The sequence below is a fragment of the Peromyscus leucopus genome, chromosome 3 (assembly GCF_004664715.2).
Source record: "Peromyscus leucopus breed LL Stock chromosome 3, UCI_PerLeu_2.1, whole genome shotgun sequence".
In the NCBI taxonomy this organism is placed as follows: Eukaryota; Metazoa; Chordata; class Mammalia; order Rodentia; family Cricetidae; genus Peromyscus; species Peromyscus leucopus.
In genome coordinates, this window is record NC_051065.1 from 119,690,682 (window position 1) to 119,706,032 (window position 15,351).

The 15,351-nt window shown below is 37.7% G+C and overlaps 1 protein-coding gene across 6 annotated transcripts in view; it reads left to right on the forward strand.

Moving 5' to 3' along the window:
• Chl1 (cell adhesion molecule L1 like) overlaps positions 1-15,351 on the forward strand; it is a 206,536-nt gene that overhangs the window by 129,183 nt on the left and 62,002 nt on the right. For 5 of the 6 annotated variants that reach the window (XM_028872713.2, XM_028872717.2, XM_028872714.2 and 2 more), the window contains exons 6-8: positions 12,856-12,978; positions 14,016-14,186; positions 15,104-15,151. In XM_028872713.2, the coding sequence (XP_028728546.1) occupies positions 12,856-12,978; positions 14,016-14,186; positions 15,104-15,151 (342 nt within the window). The remainder of the gene's footprint in view (positions 1-12,855; positions 12,979-14,015; positions 14,187-15,103; positions 15,152-15,351) is intronic. The other variant, XM_028872716.2, reaches the window with a different exon arrangement.

Consider the following 15,351-nt stretch of genomic DNA (forward strand, 5'->3'; position numbering starts at 1 on the left):
CCTGCTAAGACAAAATATGCACAAATGTTAAAGTGCATAACAAATAGTGATGAATTATTTTCTTGAAAGTTGAGCTGTATATAAATTAACTCCTTATCACATTCTAAAACATTAAATAGTGAGCAAATCTGGATTCTTATATGGTATTTATATTCAAATTTATAATGACACTGAAAATACAGATAAAAATGAATGATTATCAGACAATGTGTTATGAAGAAAAAATGAGAAAGGAAGGATATAGAAAGGAGTGAAATGAGACAGGAATCAATCAAAATGTAAATCTAAGTACATCCCAAATTAAAGATAAGAGTAAATTAAGTGAGTAGTTTTAAAATGCCATAAAATATCTATACCATAAAGATTCCAAATTTTAAAACAGGAAATGAAGAAATTATCACAGCTAAGGTATTTAATTTAACATCGGTTAACAAGTCAAAACTTACCTTATTTTCAAAAGCCTTCCTAGAAATTAAGTAATTAAGCATATATGATATTGAAATATGGGAAGCTATAATAATAGGCCTGCAAAAGAGAATAGATAAATATGCCATAATAACATCATCGTGTGGTAACTCAAGCAGAAAAGAGCATTAATAAGGACATACAAGACTTAAATCTCAAAGGTATAAGCTGCAACTAATGAAAATGTATGGAATATCATACCTAAACTGTGGAATGAATTATTTCATGTTTTGGGGAAGAAATGGTAAAATTGGTGATCTGTTGAGCTATAAAGAGAATATAATCGAAATGTAATTGAATCAGAAATCAATGACAAAAGTACAATAAAAGTCTCCTATTTTTGAAAACTAAATAATATATTTCTAACTCACAGATCAAATAAGAAATGTTAGGGAAAACAGTGAAAATGATGGTTTAGAAAAGTCTACTTGAGATATATTGCTACCATGGCAGCACTATTTAGAGGAATATTCAATGTCTTTCAAACTTATCTGAGAAGGAACAATAATGGACATTAATGATAGAGGTTTATTATGTAACATAGCTTTAGAATGAAAATGAATGAGCTAACTTATAGTAAGAGAAGGTTGTGGTGTGTGTGTGTGTGTGTGTGTGTGTGTGTGTCTGTGTAAAACTGATTCTAATGGTGTACATCATTTACTATGAGACACATACATTATTGCTAAAGAGGAAAATGGGGTCTGAAGAGATGGTTTTGTCAGTAAAGTGCTTGCCATGTGAGCATGAGAACCTCTGTTTGAATGTAGGAAGCTGCCATCACTGTGGCTTGTGCCTGTAATGTCAGTGCCCTAGTGAGGACAGAAAAAGAGACAGATCCTGGATCTCATGGTCTAGCCAGTCTAGTTCAGTGCGAGAACCTGTCTCAAAAAGTATGGTGGAGTGATATCAAGAAAGACACTAAATTACCTTTGCCACACACACACACACACACACACACACACACACACACACACACACCATGAACACAAAAATCATGACATGATCTAGATAAATAGAGACTGAATAAACAGTTTTTATGGGTCAGAAGACTCAACAGAGTTAAAATGTCCATCCATCCTTAATTGACACAGGATAGTTTTACTCGGAATTTTTGTTTATCTGCCTGTATGTTTATGAAATGTGAGCAGACGAATGAAAAATACACAGAATACAAAGAACAATTTGAAAATGCTAAAGGATTAAATGTAGCAAAGACTTGGCTTATCAGAAAATCAGGCTTCAGTATAACCATAAATAATTAGGTCAGTGTGGTTTTGAGTGGGATTAAGTAAGCTGAATTGGCCATATGAAAGTTTGATAAACCCAGAGACAAACCCCACTTACTAGAATGAAAACAGTGAGAAGTTGAGTTCTTCCCTCAATCTTTCTCTCGTTCTTCCACCTCTCCTCATTCTCCTCTCCTTTCTCTCTCCTTTTCCTTTCCTTTCCTCCCTTCCTCCCTTCCTCTTGTCCTCTGCCCACCCTCTCTCTCTCCCACCTTCCCTCCCTCTGTCCCTCTCTCCCATCCTTGTCCTTACCCTCCCTTCCCCCCTTCCCTTACTTCCTCCCCTCCCCACTCCAGCTCTAGCTGGAATATAACATATCCTAGTGGACCCTCAGGGCCCTGCATTTGGCATTCTAGCTAGTTGAGCATCTTAACTCTTCTGAGTGTTCTGGGTGTGTTCATGGCTTAACCACTAACAGGGAAAACATCTTAAAATATGATTTTAAAAAAATGAGAAGCAAACTATAGAAATTTGGAGATGGCATATATTTATGACTTTAGTGAGAATCTTGTAACAGTCTACCCAGAGATCAATAGCTTTTATTCAGCCTGAGATAATTGAAACAAGGGTTTTAAAGTTCCTGAATTTAAGAGAAAATTAAATGACTTGGTTTTGTGGAGGCAATAATCCATCTTTCTGGATTTGGCTGAGATCTGTTTCCAGCTTCATTCCTTTGATAGGTGTATAAAGTGGGCTCCTTCCTTCCTTCCTTCCTCCCTCCCTTCCTTTTCTTTTCTTCTCTTCATTTCTTTTTATCAATGTTAACTTCAGTTTTGAGTTCTGTATTGCTGTTAAACAGTAAATTTACAAGTAGAAAAGAGACAACAGTGTAGCGGCCCAAGGGAAGGGCACTTGTGACTCTCTTTAGTGTCCCCTCTCCTGTTAGGGCTTCACCTTAAGATATAGGTACAGCACTCGGGAGGCAGAGGCAGGCGGATCTCTGTGAGTTCGAGGCCAGCATGGGCTACAGAGTGAGTTCCAGGCTCCAAAGCTATATAGAGAAACCCTGTCTTGAAAAACAAAAAACAAACAAAACAAACAAACAAACAAAAGATATAGGTACAATGAAGACATATTTCAGTCCTTTCTCTTAGGATGTTTTGTCCCCACCTCCTTAAAGATACATTCACCTAGGTTCCCCCATTTTCCTTACTCAGGTGTATGAGATTTTTCCCCCACACAACAGGAATTTTGGGGGCACCAGCATTTCTGTGTTTGCCTTATAATCATTTATCTCTTTGTACATATGTATCATGCACAGACATGGGAAATCTAACAATTCACTTCTAGTGGAATGTACTATTGCAGAGACTTGGGTCTCACATCACAGGGGAAGTTTATTCTAGAGCCAGTTCTGACTGATGATAGCTTGACAACACAGATCCAGGTTGCCCCAAATACTGCATTCTAGTCTGGCGAAAGTTGATGACATTTTTGTGGCAATGGAACAAAGAAAATCATAAATCAAGGAATTTTAAGAACATGTTGGTGGGTACATCAGGCAGGTAGGTTACAGTGCAGTGAGAAAATCTCTGCTATGGACATCAGATGCTGTCTGATGTCATTCATGGGCTTTAGTTTGAAGAGTGCTAGTGATCTTTTTGTATATTTTATAAGAATTTTTGTATTGGTCACAGGGTGTTAGAGGTAACACAGATGTGGGCAATGCTTGGTGTTCTATTTTTATAGTATCATAATTGAGTTTGTTAGGGAGTGGATAAGAGGAAAAGACCAACCAATAGATTGCATCTGTTATGCATGCATGACCAGTCTTTTAACTACATGGGATATCTATGGCATAGGGCCTCAGTCAGTGAATTAGTCAACAAGTCATTACTAGGTTCCCTTCCTGTTTGAGCCATTTCCCTACTTGTATTCATCAGCTTTCTGCCACTATAGCAAAATCTCTGAGATAATCAGTTTATAAAGATAAAAACATTAGTTTGGTTCACATTTTTATATTATTCAGTCCATGATGGGATGGCCTTATTGCTTTGGGCCAGATTATTGGAAGCACATTGTGATGGGAAAATGAGGAAGAATAAAATCTGCCTATATTGTGATCTAGGAAGTAAGGAGAAAGAGAAAGGACCACAGTTCCAAAATTCTCTTCAAGATCACAGTCCCTGACAACTTACCATTAAGCCTCACCTCTCTAAAATTCTAGCATCTCCCAGTAGAGGTCATGGAGACTTAGCTTTGAACACATGGGCATTTGGGGGGTGCTTCCCTGAACCTTAGCATTAGTGACTTGGGAGACCACAGCAAACCAAACAAGGATGTCTACATCCTGTGGCTGTGAATGGGGTATGTGTGGAGAGGGAAGCTCTTTCCCCTTCTTTTTAATCATCAGAGTTTAAACTGAGGAAATAAATGTCTATACTTTGGCTGCCTAATACTAAACATCCTTCAGGTTGCTGATGAGCTTTCTCTATATGCTCTCCTGATCTGTCATAGCATGTACTAAATTTTTTGCTTTGCGCTTTTGAGTTTGTAAATTATCATTTGCATCTGTTCTAGTTACGTTAAATGAAAAAATAATAATCTAATATTAAAACAGTTTCAATATTCCCTAGTTTATCCTAGAAAACCCTCTAGACCAGTGGTTCTCAACCTTCCTAATGCTGTGACTCCTTAATCCAGTTCCTCATGTTGTGATGATCCCCCCAACAATAAAATTATTTCATTGCTACTTCATAACTGTAATATTGCTACTGTTACGAATCATAATGTAAGTATCTGCTATGAGACCCTATGAGGGTCGCTACCCACATGTTGAGAACCACTACTCTAGAGAGCCAACTTTTGTCAGATGTTTTCTCTGCTCAGTAAGAAGAGATTATTTTTCTCTGAATGTTGGGAGAATTGAAGTGAACATAGTAAAGTGTAGCTCACATTTGTGAGTGAATGCTAGAAATCGGTACACTGTGCTGAATGATGGATGTGAAGCGGACCCATCAGGGAATCATGAAGAGTGGGAAGTTGACAAGCGCTTCAATTGCTGGTGCTAATATATCTGCAGTATTATCATGTAGATAGGAGGTTGATTTCATCCACACTGGGTTATGGGAATTCTGAACACATTTTAAGCCCTGCTTAGGTGGACAGTGATGAGTAGGTGGATTCTGATCCTTTTCAGGAAGACCACTCAGGGTCAAATCTAATCTAAATGATTGTGTTTTGGTGATGACGGAGGGCTCCTTAGAACTGTGAGAGCAAGCAAATGGGATGGAATTGCCTCACATGAGCACAAACTATTATTTAAGACTAAACATATTGTATTTGTCCTCAATAAATAATTCTGTGGTTATTACCAGTGAACTACAGTCAGTCAATCACTTTCAGAGTGGTTTTCCATAGAATCATATCTCTGCCTGAATTAGAATTGGCTCAATGACTGCTGCTGAATTATATAATTTAATACAACAACAACAACATTGTGCTGGTTAGTTTTCATCATAAACGTTACACAACCTAGAGTCATCTGGGAAGAAAGAACTACAATTGAGCAATTGCTCTGATCAGATTGGCCTGTGGTCATGTCTGTGAGAGGATGTCTTGATTTAAGATTGCTGTTGGGAGATGCAACCTGCTGTGGGTAACACCACCCATAGGCTGGGCTAGGCTATATAAGAAAGCTAGCTGAGCATGAGCAAGAGGTAAACCAATCAGCAGCATCCTTCTTGGTTTCTAATGTAGTTCCTGCTTGAATTTCTGTTCTCACTTCTCTCAGTAATGGACTGTAACCTGCAAGTATAATCCCAATATACCCTCTCCTCCTCCAGGTTGCTTTGGTTCATGACATTTATCACAATAACAGAAAGCAACAAAGAATGTTTACTGTAAATGTTAAATGTTCATGCTCTTCTATAGTGAATGCTAAAAGATTCAAGGTCACAGAAAAATGAAACAACCCAGAATAATTAATTTTGTTTCTAATATTTCCTCTGAGACCTTAAATTAGAGGATATATAATCTTCCTCGTATCCTGATACTAATTTCATCTTTAGTTAAAAACTGTTCTGAAGATTTACAGCATGTGTTTAAGGGCTTGGAAGACTTATAAATTGTCTTTTCTTTTCCATTATATTATGGATGGATTAGATGCTCACCGAACTAACTATATGTTTACAGTTTGGGAACTGGAATTTCATAATCTAGATTTAATTAATGTAAGGATGCTAGCATTTCACTGACTGTATTATCTGTTTGAATTATTAGACCTTTCTGCATGCTTTGAGGGAGCAGATTTCCAACTAATGATTCATATATCTTATTAATTATCTACTTCTAGCAAGCTGGGTATTCACATTAAGCACTGGATTGTTTGCATATTAGATAAAAATAATATACTCATTCATTTTTCCTATGTGTGTTTCTCTTCCCATATTGTTCTTTGGTTCTGAGTGTAAACAGATTCATCAAAACCCAAACATGGCTAGCTTCCATACCAGTGTACACTTGGCCTCAGTGTGGCAGATGACACCAAATACATTGTTAGAATTTAAAGTTTAAGTATGTAACACATTTATTAATTTTGCATATGTGTAAGGTGTGTTTCCTGTCAATCAATGCCAGAGCTTTAGCTGGCATATTATTTTATCATTGCGTTGTTAACTGTGAAGTACTAAGCAATCTTTCTGTCTTTAATTAGGAACTTCATGGTACCTACAGCAAAAGCATGATTTGAGGATAGCAGTAATTCACATATCTTGCCACTGTCTCAAAAAAAAAAAAAAAAAAAAAAAAAAAACTGGCATAAGTGTAGTGACCAAGAGGGAATGAAAGTGTATATGGCATATGGCTGAAAGTGTAGATATTGAAGCTTTCCTGCCTGTCTTGCTGTGGTTCTCTAATAGACTACTGCCCCTACAATACTTGGCTTGGAAAACTCCTTGAATTTAGACAAAAAACAATTCCCTGTAAACAGCTGTAAACTTGGATACAACAAAATGTCAGCTAATTGCCCTGAAGACTGAGAATGGGATGTGCTAAAGAGCTCTGTGATAAATACAGAGGAAATGGACAGCAGTTCTCAAAATAAATTTTGTAGAGACTGGCAAGATATGTGCAATATTGAGATTTTTAAAAGATAAATGCCTTAGATTTCCAAAAAATATGGTATTATTTTGTGAATTACTGCTTAAGCATAAAAAATGTAGAACACGTATTTTTAAAAAAAAATCTCATTAGGCCAGGACTGTTGGTAAATGTCATCCTCTAACCATTGTCCTGCATCAGAACCTCTGTGAATCCACAAAACAAAGTCTGCCCTCATGGAGTTGGAAGAAAGCTACATAATGTTCAGGAATACATTTTGAATATCCATATATATGTAAATATTTTATATGAACTTGGAGTATTAGTGTTGGATGCCAGTCATGTGAGGTTCTGACATGCATTCGTTTCATACTTGGCTCCTTGGAAACTGATTCCAGCATGGAGAGGAAACAATAGAGTGAATTATCCTCCATTCCAACATCAGCTCTATCTCATTTTAAATTGCATCTGTTTGAGTGATCTCAAGATGGGTGGCTCTCTTTGCAATTTAGAGTTGTCAAATTTGCTCTTCCTTGTGTTTCCCTTTTCTTCATGTGAGCTTTGATTTGTTTGTTTGTTTAGTATAATTTATTATCTGAATAGAGTATTTGCCAATCATGTTTACTGCCTTTGCAATACATCCAGGACTAAGCAACATGAAACTAACAGAAGAAATCTCAGTGTTTGAAGAAAAATGCTATCATGTCTGTGGGAACTAAAATGAACAAATCCTGTGCTTTGCAGTGTATCTCAGGAAAAAAAAAATCATGCATGAGTGTTTTCATGCCTTATTCAGAGCACAAGCAAAAATATTATGGTTCAGGATTTTATCATACAGAAATATTTTTAATGTTCTTTCTCTCTCTCTCTCTCTCTCTCTCTCTCTCTTTCTCTCTCTCTCTCTCTCTCTCTCTCTCTCTCTCTCTCTCTCTCTGTGTATGTATGTATCATTTAGTGGTTGTATCAGAGCACATATGTGGAGGCCATAGGACAACTTTAGAAATCAGTTTTCTCCTTCTACCATTGGCTTCCAGGGAATAAACTCAGGTTGTCAGGATTACCCAATGCACCATCTCATGTGTCCAAACAGGATCTTGAAAGTGTACAAAAACTCATGCCAGGCTATTTTTCCCTTTATATAGATCCTTTTCTCATACAATATATCCTGAGTGAAGTTTCTCCAGGTCCTCCCCCACCTTCCCTTACCTATGGATCCACTCTGTTTTTCATCAGAAAAGAACAAGCTTCTAATAAATAACAACTAAACATGGCACAATAAAATATAATAAGATGAAGCAAAAGCTATCATACTGAAGTTTGACGTAGGAGGAAAAGAGTCTCTAGAGCAGGCACAAGAGTCAGAGACCTCTTCATTCTCAGTTAAAAGACCCATAAAAATACTAAGCTAATAGCTAGAATATATTTCCAAAGGACCTGGTGCAGGCCCATGTAGGCCCTGTGCTTTCTGCTTCAGTCTCTGTGAAGTCATATTAAACTTCCTTAGTTGATTTAGAGGGCCTTGTTCTTCTGGTGCACTCCAATCCCTTTGGCTCTTATATTCTTTACACTACCATGGCCAAGGGATTCCCTGAGCTCTGAGAGGAGGGACTTGAAGGAAACCTCCAATTTAGACTCTTTCTCTCTGCATGTCTGGCTGTGAGTCACTTCATCTGTTCCCATCTTCTGCCAAAGGAAGCCTCACTGATGATGACTTGATAAGGCACTGATCTATGAGGATAGCAGAATATCAATAGGAATTACTTTAATTGATTTCTGTTAAGACCAGTAGTGTTTGGTTTTACCATAGAACTCTAGGTTATCTAGTCTTAGTTACATAAGCAGTGTTTTGTCTGGGTTCCTCCTTGTGGAGAAACTATACCACTCTTGGACATATACCCAAAGGGCACTTCATTTTACCATAAGGATACTTGCTCAACCATGTTCATTATGGCTTCAATAATAATAGCCTGATGAGGGCTGTGGGAGTATACAGCAGGTGACAACTAGTATTTAACAGGTTGACTCACCAGACATGGAACCCCACTTGGCAAAGCCAAGTAAATTACAATTTGCTTCTGTCTATAATTTCTCCCGTGTACCACTTCATTTCTTTCCTAAAAACAACTATGTGTATTCACCCCACTGTTGTGTGTTTATCTTGTGAAAATAGTCCATCTATTGTGCACACTTATAGTTGTGGATGATCAGGAAGATGATTTCTGTTTAAGCTATATAATTCTGATGAATAAAAATAATACTAGAATATATTTCATAACTAACAGAGGAAAGTAACAGTATTCTCAATCACAAAGACAGCTAATTTTAGAATTCAGAACAAATTCAAAACAGACTAGCTGTCCCTGCAGAGAATATACAAGCATAAGTTCCAGGTGTTTATTGCTGAATGAAGGTCAGACTTGAAACAACTTTGGTAGACATAACCCCCTGCAATAATTCTCTTTCTGCATGTAACACAATCATTTAAGTTTCAGCCTACTAACTGTTCTTGTTAAGTCCTGATTTTCAATATCATTCTCTGTCTGTGAATGCTAACCACTCAGGCTATGTGCTTGGCCAAGTGCTACTCATTAGCCGGTCAATGTGACCTTCCTAGCCTGAGAGAAACCATGGCATTCCTTATGTGTGTATCACTTAGGCTCTGTCTCTGATTGTTTACTCTAGAAGTGCTTTGTGACCCTGAAAATGTAACTCATATGTATGCAGAGTTTGGCTATGAGAGAAAGGATGTGAAGGAACTGTGTGAAGAGCTGTGCAGTGTGTGTGTGTGTGTGTGTGTGTGTGTGTGTGTGTGTGTGTGTGTGTTGAAAGAGAGATATAGCTGAGTGGGTAAAGAGACATAGAAGATGTAGTTGTATAGAGAAGAAATGTGTTTTTACTTATAAGTAACTATTAATCATCAAGCAAATGATAACCAAGCTACAATCTATAGACCCAGAGAGGTTAGGTAAAGAGGAGGTTCTCTAGGGGGCGATGCAGGGATCTCCCTGGGAGGGGGAAATAAAATGCAGTTTACAGGCAGACTGGGGGTGGGCGGAGATCATAGAGGGGGACCAGGTTGAGGGGGAAATGGGATGGAGGGAGAGAGTCCTGGGAGAGACTACAGGAATTGGGGGTGGGGCATTTGTGAGGTGGTGTGGAAAGCTAGTGCACTGGAAATTCCCTGGCATCTATGAAGGTGATCCTAATAAGGACTCCTAATAGTGAGGGTTACAGAGTCTCAATTGGTCATTTCTAGGTGAGGCTTCCAGTGGTGGGACTAGGTTGCTTTCAGTTGAGTTTTTGGCCAAGGGGAACCCATGGATGCTGAGGTAGATGGATTCCCAATTTTCTGAGGAACTGCCATATTGATTTACATAGTGGTTGTACAAAGTTGCACTTCCACCAGCAATGATGGAGTGCTTCCCTTGCTCAACATCCTCTCCAGCATGACCTGGTACTTGTGTTACTGATCTTGGGCATTCTGATAGATATAAGGTGGAATCTCGAGGTAGTTTTTATTTGTATTTCCTTGATGTTGCATTTCCTAAGGATGTTGAACAATCCTGTAAGTATTTCTTAGCCATTGGGATTCCTCTGTTGTGAATTCTCTGTTTATATCTGTACCCCATTTTAAAATTGGAGAATTTGCTTTTGGATATCTAGTTCCTTGAGTTCTTTATATATTTTTGATGTTACTCCTCTACGGTGGATGTGGAGTTGGTAAAAATCTTTTCCTATTCTGTAGGCTGCTGCTCTGTTGGAATGGCAGTTTCCTTTGCCTTGCAGAAGCTTTTCAATTCCATAAGGTCCCATTTATTAATTGCTATTGGTGTTCTATTCAGCAAGTTTTCTCCTCCAATGAGATCAAAGCTGTTCCCCATTTTCTCTTCTCTTCTATCAGGTTCAGTGTATCTGATTTTATGTTGATGTCTTTGATCCAATTGAACTTGAGTTTCGTGCAGGGTGATAAGTATGGATCTATTTGTATTCTTCTACATACAGACATACAGTTTGACCAACACGATTTGTTGAAGATTTTTTCTTTTTTCCATTGTGTTTTTCTGGCTTCTTTATAAGAATTCAGATGTCTGTAGGTGTGTGGATTTATGTCTGGGTCTTCAGTCCAATTTAATTGATCAACATATATGTTTTTATGCCAACACCAGTTTCTTGTTTTGTTTTGTTTTATTAACATAGGCACTTAGTGCTATGACCTTTCCTCAGCACCACTTTCATTAGAACTCACAAGTTTGAGTATGCTGTGCATTCATTTTCATTGAATTTTAGAAATCTTTAATTTCTTTATTTCTTCTGTCTTGAACCACTTTTCATTCCATAGAGATTTGTCAGTTTCCATGAGTTTGTAAGCTTTCTGTTGCTTCTGTTATTTGATGATATCCAGATTTAATCCTTGGTAGTCTGATAGGATACAGGGATTTATTTCAATTTTCTTGTATCTGTTGAGACTTGATTTATATCCAAATGTGGTCAACTCTGGAGAAAGTTACATGAGATGCAGAGAAAAAGGTATATTCTTTAGTGTTTGAGTGACATAGTTTGTAAATATCACCTGTAATGTCCAATTGGTTTATAACATGTTAGGTTTAACATTTTTTCTGTTTAGTTGTCTTTTTTTTCTGGATGACCTATCCATTGGTGAGTCTCCCACTGTGAGTGTGTGAGGGTCAATAAATTGTTTAAGCTGTAGTAATGTTTCTTTTTTAAACTTGGGTCCTTTGTTTTTAGGACATAGATGTTAAGAACTGAAAGGTCATCTTGGTGGACTTTTCTTTTGATGGGAATGTAATGTCCTCTACTATCTCTTTTGATTAGTTTTGCTTTGATGTTTATTTTGTTATACACTGAATGGCTAAACAAGCTTGATTCTTAGGTCCATTCACTTGGAATATTTTTTTCTAGCCCTTTACCCTGAGGTTATGTTTATCCTTGAAGTTGAGGTATGTTGCTTGGATGCATCAAAAGGATGGATACTATTTTCACAACCATTCTGTGCTTCTTAGTCTTTTTATTAGGGAATTGAGACCACTGATTTTGAGAGATGGTGGTGGTGTACATGTGAGTGTATGTATGCCTGTGTCTGTGTGTGTGTGTGTTTCCCTTCTTTTGATTTTGCTGGTGTGAGATGAAATTATGTATCGCCTATGCTTTCATGGATGCAGTTAGCCTCCTGGGGTTGGAGTTTTCCTTCTAGCACCTTCTGTTGGGCTAGATTTGTAGAAAGACAATGTTTAAATTTGGCTTCATTGTGGAATATCTTATTTTCTCCATCTTTGTTGGTTGAAAGTTTTGCTAAGTAGTAACCTGGACTGACATCTGTACTCTCTTAGAGTCTGCAGCACATAAGTGCAGGCCCTTCCGGCTTTTAGAATCTCCACTAAGTCAGATGTAATTCTCATAGGTCTGCCTTTATATGTTAGGAATGGGTTGAGACAGGAAAAGAGAAACCAGAGCAGATTTCCTGCTTCAGAATTGGAGATGAAGCTGGTGGGGAGTTGGGAGGCAGTTGGATCTCAAGAGCAGTAGGAGAATTGTGGGTCTGCCTTCTTCCTACTTATTACCATAGGAGGGGTTGCCTTTGGATTAGCAGGGCATGCCTGCTGTGGTTGGGGTCTGGGAAAAAGGTTGGAGTTGGGGAGGAAAGTTAGAAGGGGCAACATCTGTGGGAACTATGGGAGATGAGAGTGGGCTAGGCCGCCAAGGGTGTTCTGCTGTAGAGCTGGTTCTGCTGTAGAGCTGGTTCTGCTGTAGAGCTGGTTCTGCTGTAGAGCTGGTTCTGCTATAGAGCTGGTTCTGGAGACCCAGAGATTGGAACTGGAGGAACAGAAAAAGAAGAGAAGGTCTGGGGCAGCCTCATCTTACCATATTCTTAATAGTGTTTGCATCTGTACGATAGATATGAGAAAAAGGACATGGAATGCTGAATTTCTTACTTGCTCATTTTTATGACAAAAATGTCATTGGTGACTAATAACATAGAAAATATTAAGGTTACATTACAAGTGAATATCTTGTGTCTCATGTCTCATGGTGATGATTTTATCAGGTGTTCCAAAATTCCCAAAAGAAAAAATTGAACCCTTGGATGTGGAAGAAGGGGATTCCATTGTCCTGCCCTGCAACCCTCCCAAAGGCCTCCCGCCTTTGCATATCTATTGGATGAATATTGGTAAGTAGTGTTCTGGTCCACCATTCTGGGTCACTATTAATTGTTAATTCCATGCACTATGTAAGTAACATAATGAAAACAACCATTCATATGTGATTGACTATCCTGTAGAATCAAATAGATTTCAAAACTGGATACATGTGAAATTCCACCCTTTCTCCTGAGTAGAAACTGGAATGTATATATAAAAACACTAGAAAATCATTACATTCCTTGATTTATAGTATTTGGAGGGCGAGTATTCATATGATAGGACACACCTGTGAAAAACCTTCCTTCCACAGTCCTTATCTTTGGAACACGGACTAAGTCAGAGTTGAAGGGTCTTGGGTTTGTTGTTTGTTTAGTATTACAGTTTTATCTTAGTTCTATCTGATAAAAATCAGTGGCCTATAAACAGTGTCAGCCTGTGTGATTTACCTTGTGAAGTGCTTTGGTGGTTCCTGAAACCTCTCACAAAGCCTCTTCTGTCACATGCTTCATAGCAGCCCTCTGGGTGTTTCCCCCATTGTGTTACATAGAAAAATCATATTTGTAAAGCAGCCAGAGGAGAATTAGTGAAGCTCCACTTGTCTGCAGCCAAAATCTGTATCCTTCACTCATCCTAGATTTACAACAACTGCTCCCCAGTGCAGGGTGATTGGCGCTCACACAAAACTTTTGAGGAGCACAGCTTCAGAGAAATATCATCCCAAGAAAATAAAAGTAATAATTGATTGTTATTAGGACTGAACACTTTTCAGATAAGCCATAGCAAAGGTAGAAACCAATTGGTAATGAGAGAAGGAACACCAAACTTCTGGCAAATCTGTGAGGTTCTCAGCCTTCCAAGGATTTCATTGTTGCCTATTTTTAGCTGTCTTCTTGCTCACTCCTCTTACAGTAAGAATAAACTGTAGAAAACTAGAAAAAACAGACAAGAAGACAACACAATATAAATTATATAAAAAAATAGAAATGTAAAAATCTGATGCAGCATTGTGAGAAGGGGCAGTCCATTTTAGTGACAAGGTTTCACTTTTGCTTTTTCCTTGCAGAATTAGAACACATTGAACAAGATGAAAGAGTTTACATGAGCCAAAAGGGAGATCTGTACTTTGCAAATGTGGAAGAAAAAGACAGTCGAAATGATTACTGTTGCTTTGCTGCATTTCCAAAATTAAGGACGATTGTACAAAAAATGCCAATGAAACTAACTGTGAACAGTTGTAAGTCCAAATGATTTATTCTTCTTTCACTCATGCTGAATGCAAATATGTGCATAATTTCATTCTTCTCTACAAAGACATTTTTCTACCATTGTTTTGTTTAAGTCCAGAGACTTCCTACAAATGATCTAGGCATCTGCAGCTGCACATCCACAGTAGCTGTGTCTCTGGCAGCCAGAAAATCAAATCTCAATTCACAGTACAAATGTGTTTCATTTGATGTCTGCAGGATCTACTCATTTTCAGTGAGCATAAGGCACATCTCAGGCATGGGCTCACCGTGACCTTGGATAAATCAGCAGGCTGAAAATGAAGGAGACAAAAATTGAGTCAAAAGAAAATCACCATTTATATTTTTTATCACACCAACCTTTTTCTTTGTCCTTCTCAAATTGACAAAGTTATCTGAATTGATTTTCTGTTTCCTATTTGAATCTGCACATGCATATCTGGATTCCCAAAAGGGGAGAAGTAATTAGTGGGAGGTGAAGTGGTAAGATCAAAGGCAAAGAATAATCCCAGCACCTTCCTGACTGAGTAATTGGCCCTGGTCGAGCAGAAGTTTAGCATGACGATTTCATTGTCTAATTTAGTCCATGATTGTTCCATTATCTTGTGTCATATGATGTGTGGGGTCTTCTCTATGATGCCTTTCAGTAGCCTGAAATCTCTGTAATAGAATTATCACTTGTCTCTTCACAACTTCAAGTTTAAGCTCCATATATATACATATATGTATGTGTGTATATATGCATGTATGAATATATAGTCCCATAGACATTGTGCAAACGGAATGACTGTACTTCATTTTGTAATTTTCCAGAAATAAATGCATGACCTTGACTTTTCATACTTTATTGATGTCAGCATCTACCATTATGTTTGTATTAGTTTCTTCCATCTTTTTTTTATTTCAGTAAAGCATGCTAATGATTCAAGTTCATCCACAGAAATTAGTTCCAAGGGTAAGTTGTCCATGTGAAGCATTTGGTCATTTATTTTTACTTTTAGTCATTCATTGTCATCTCAGTTTGAATTTTTCCTTTATTTACTCCAAGAATTTATGAGAAAAATGCAAATAATTCTGTTAAGTAACCCTTTAGTATAGAAAGTTTTATGATCCACTGTGTTTTAGAATTTAGCAAAGATATATATATATATATAT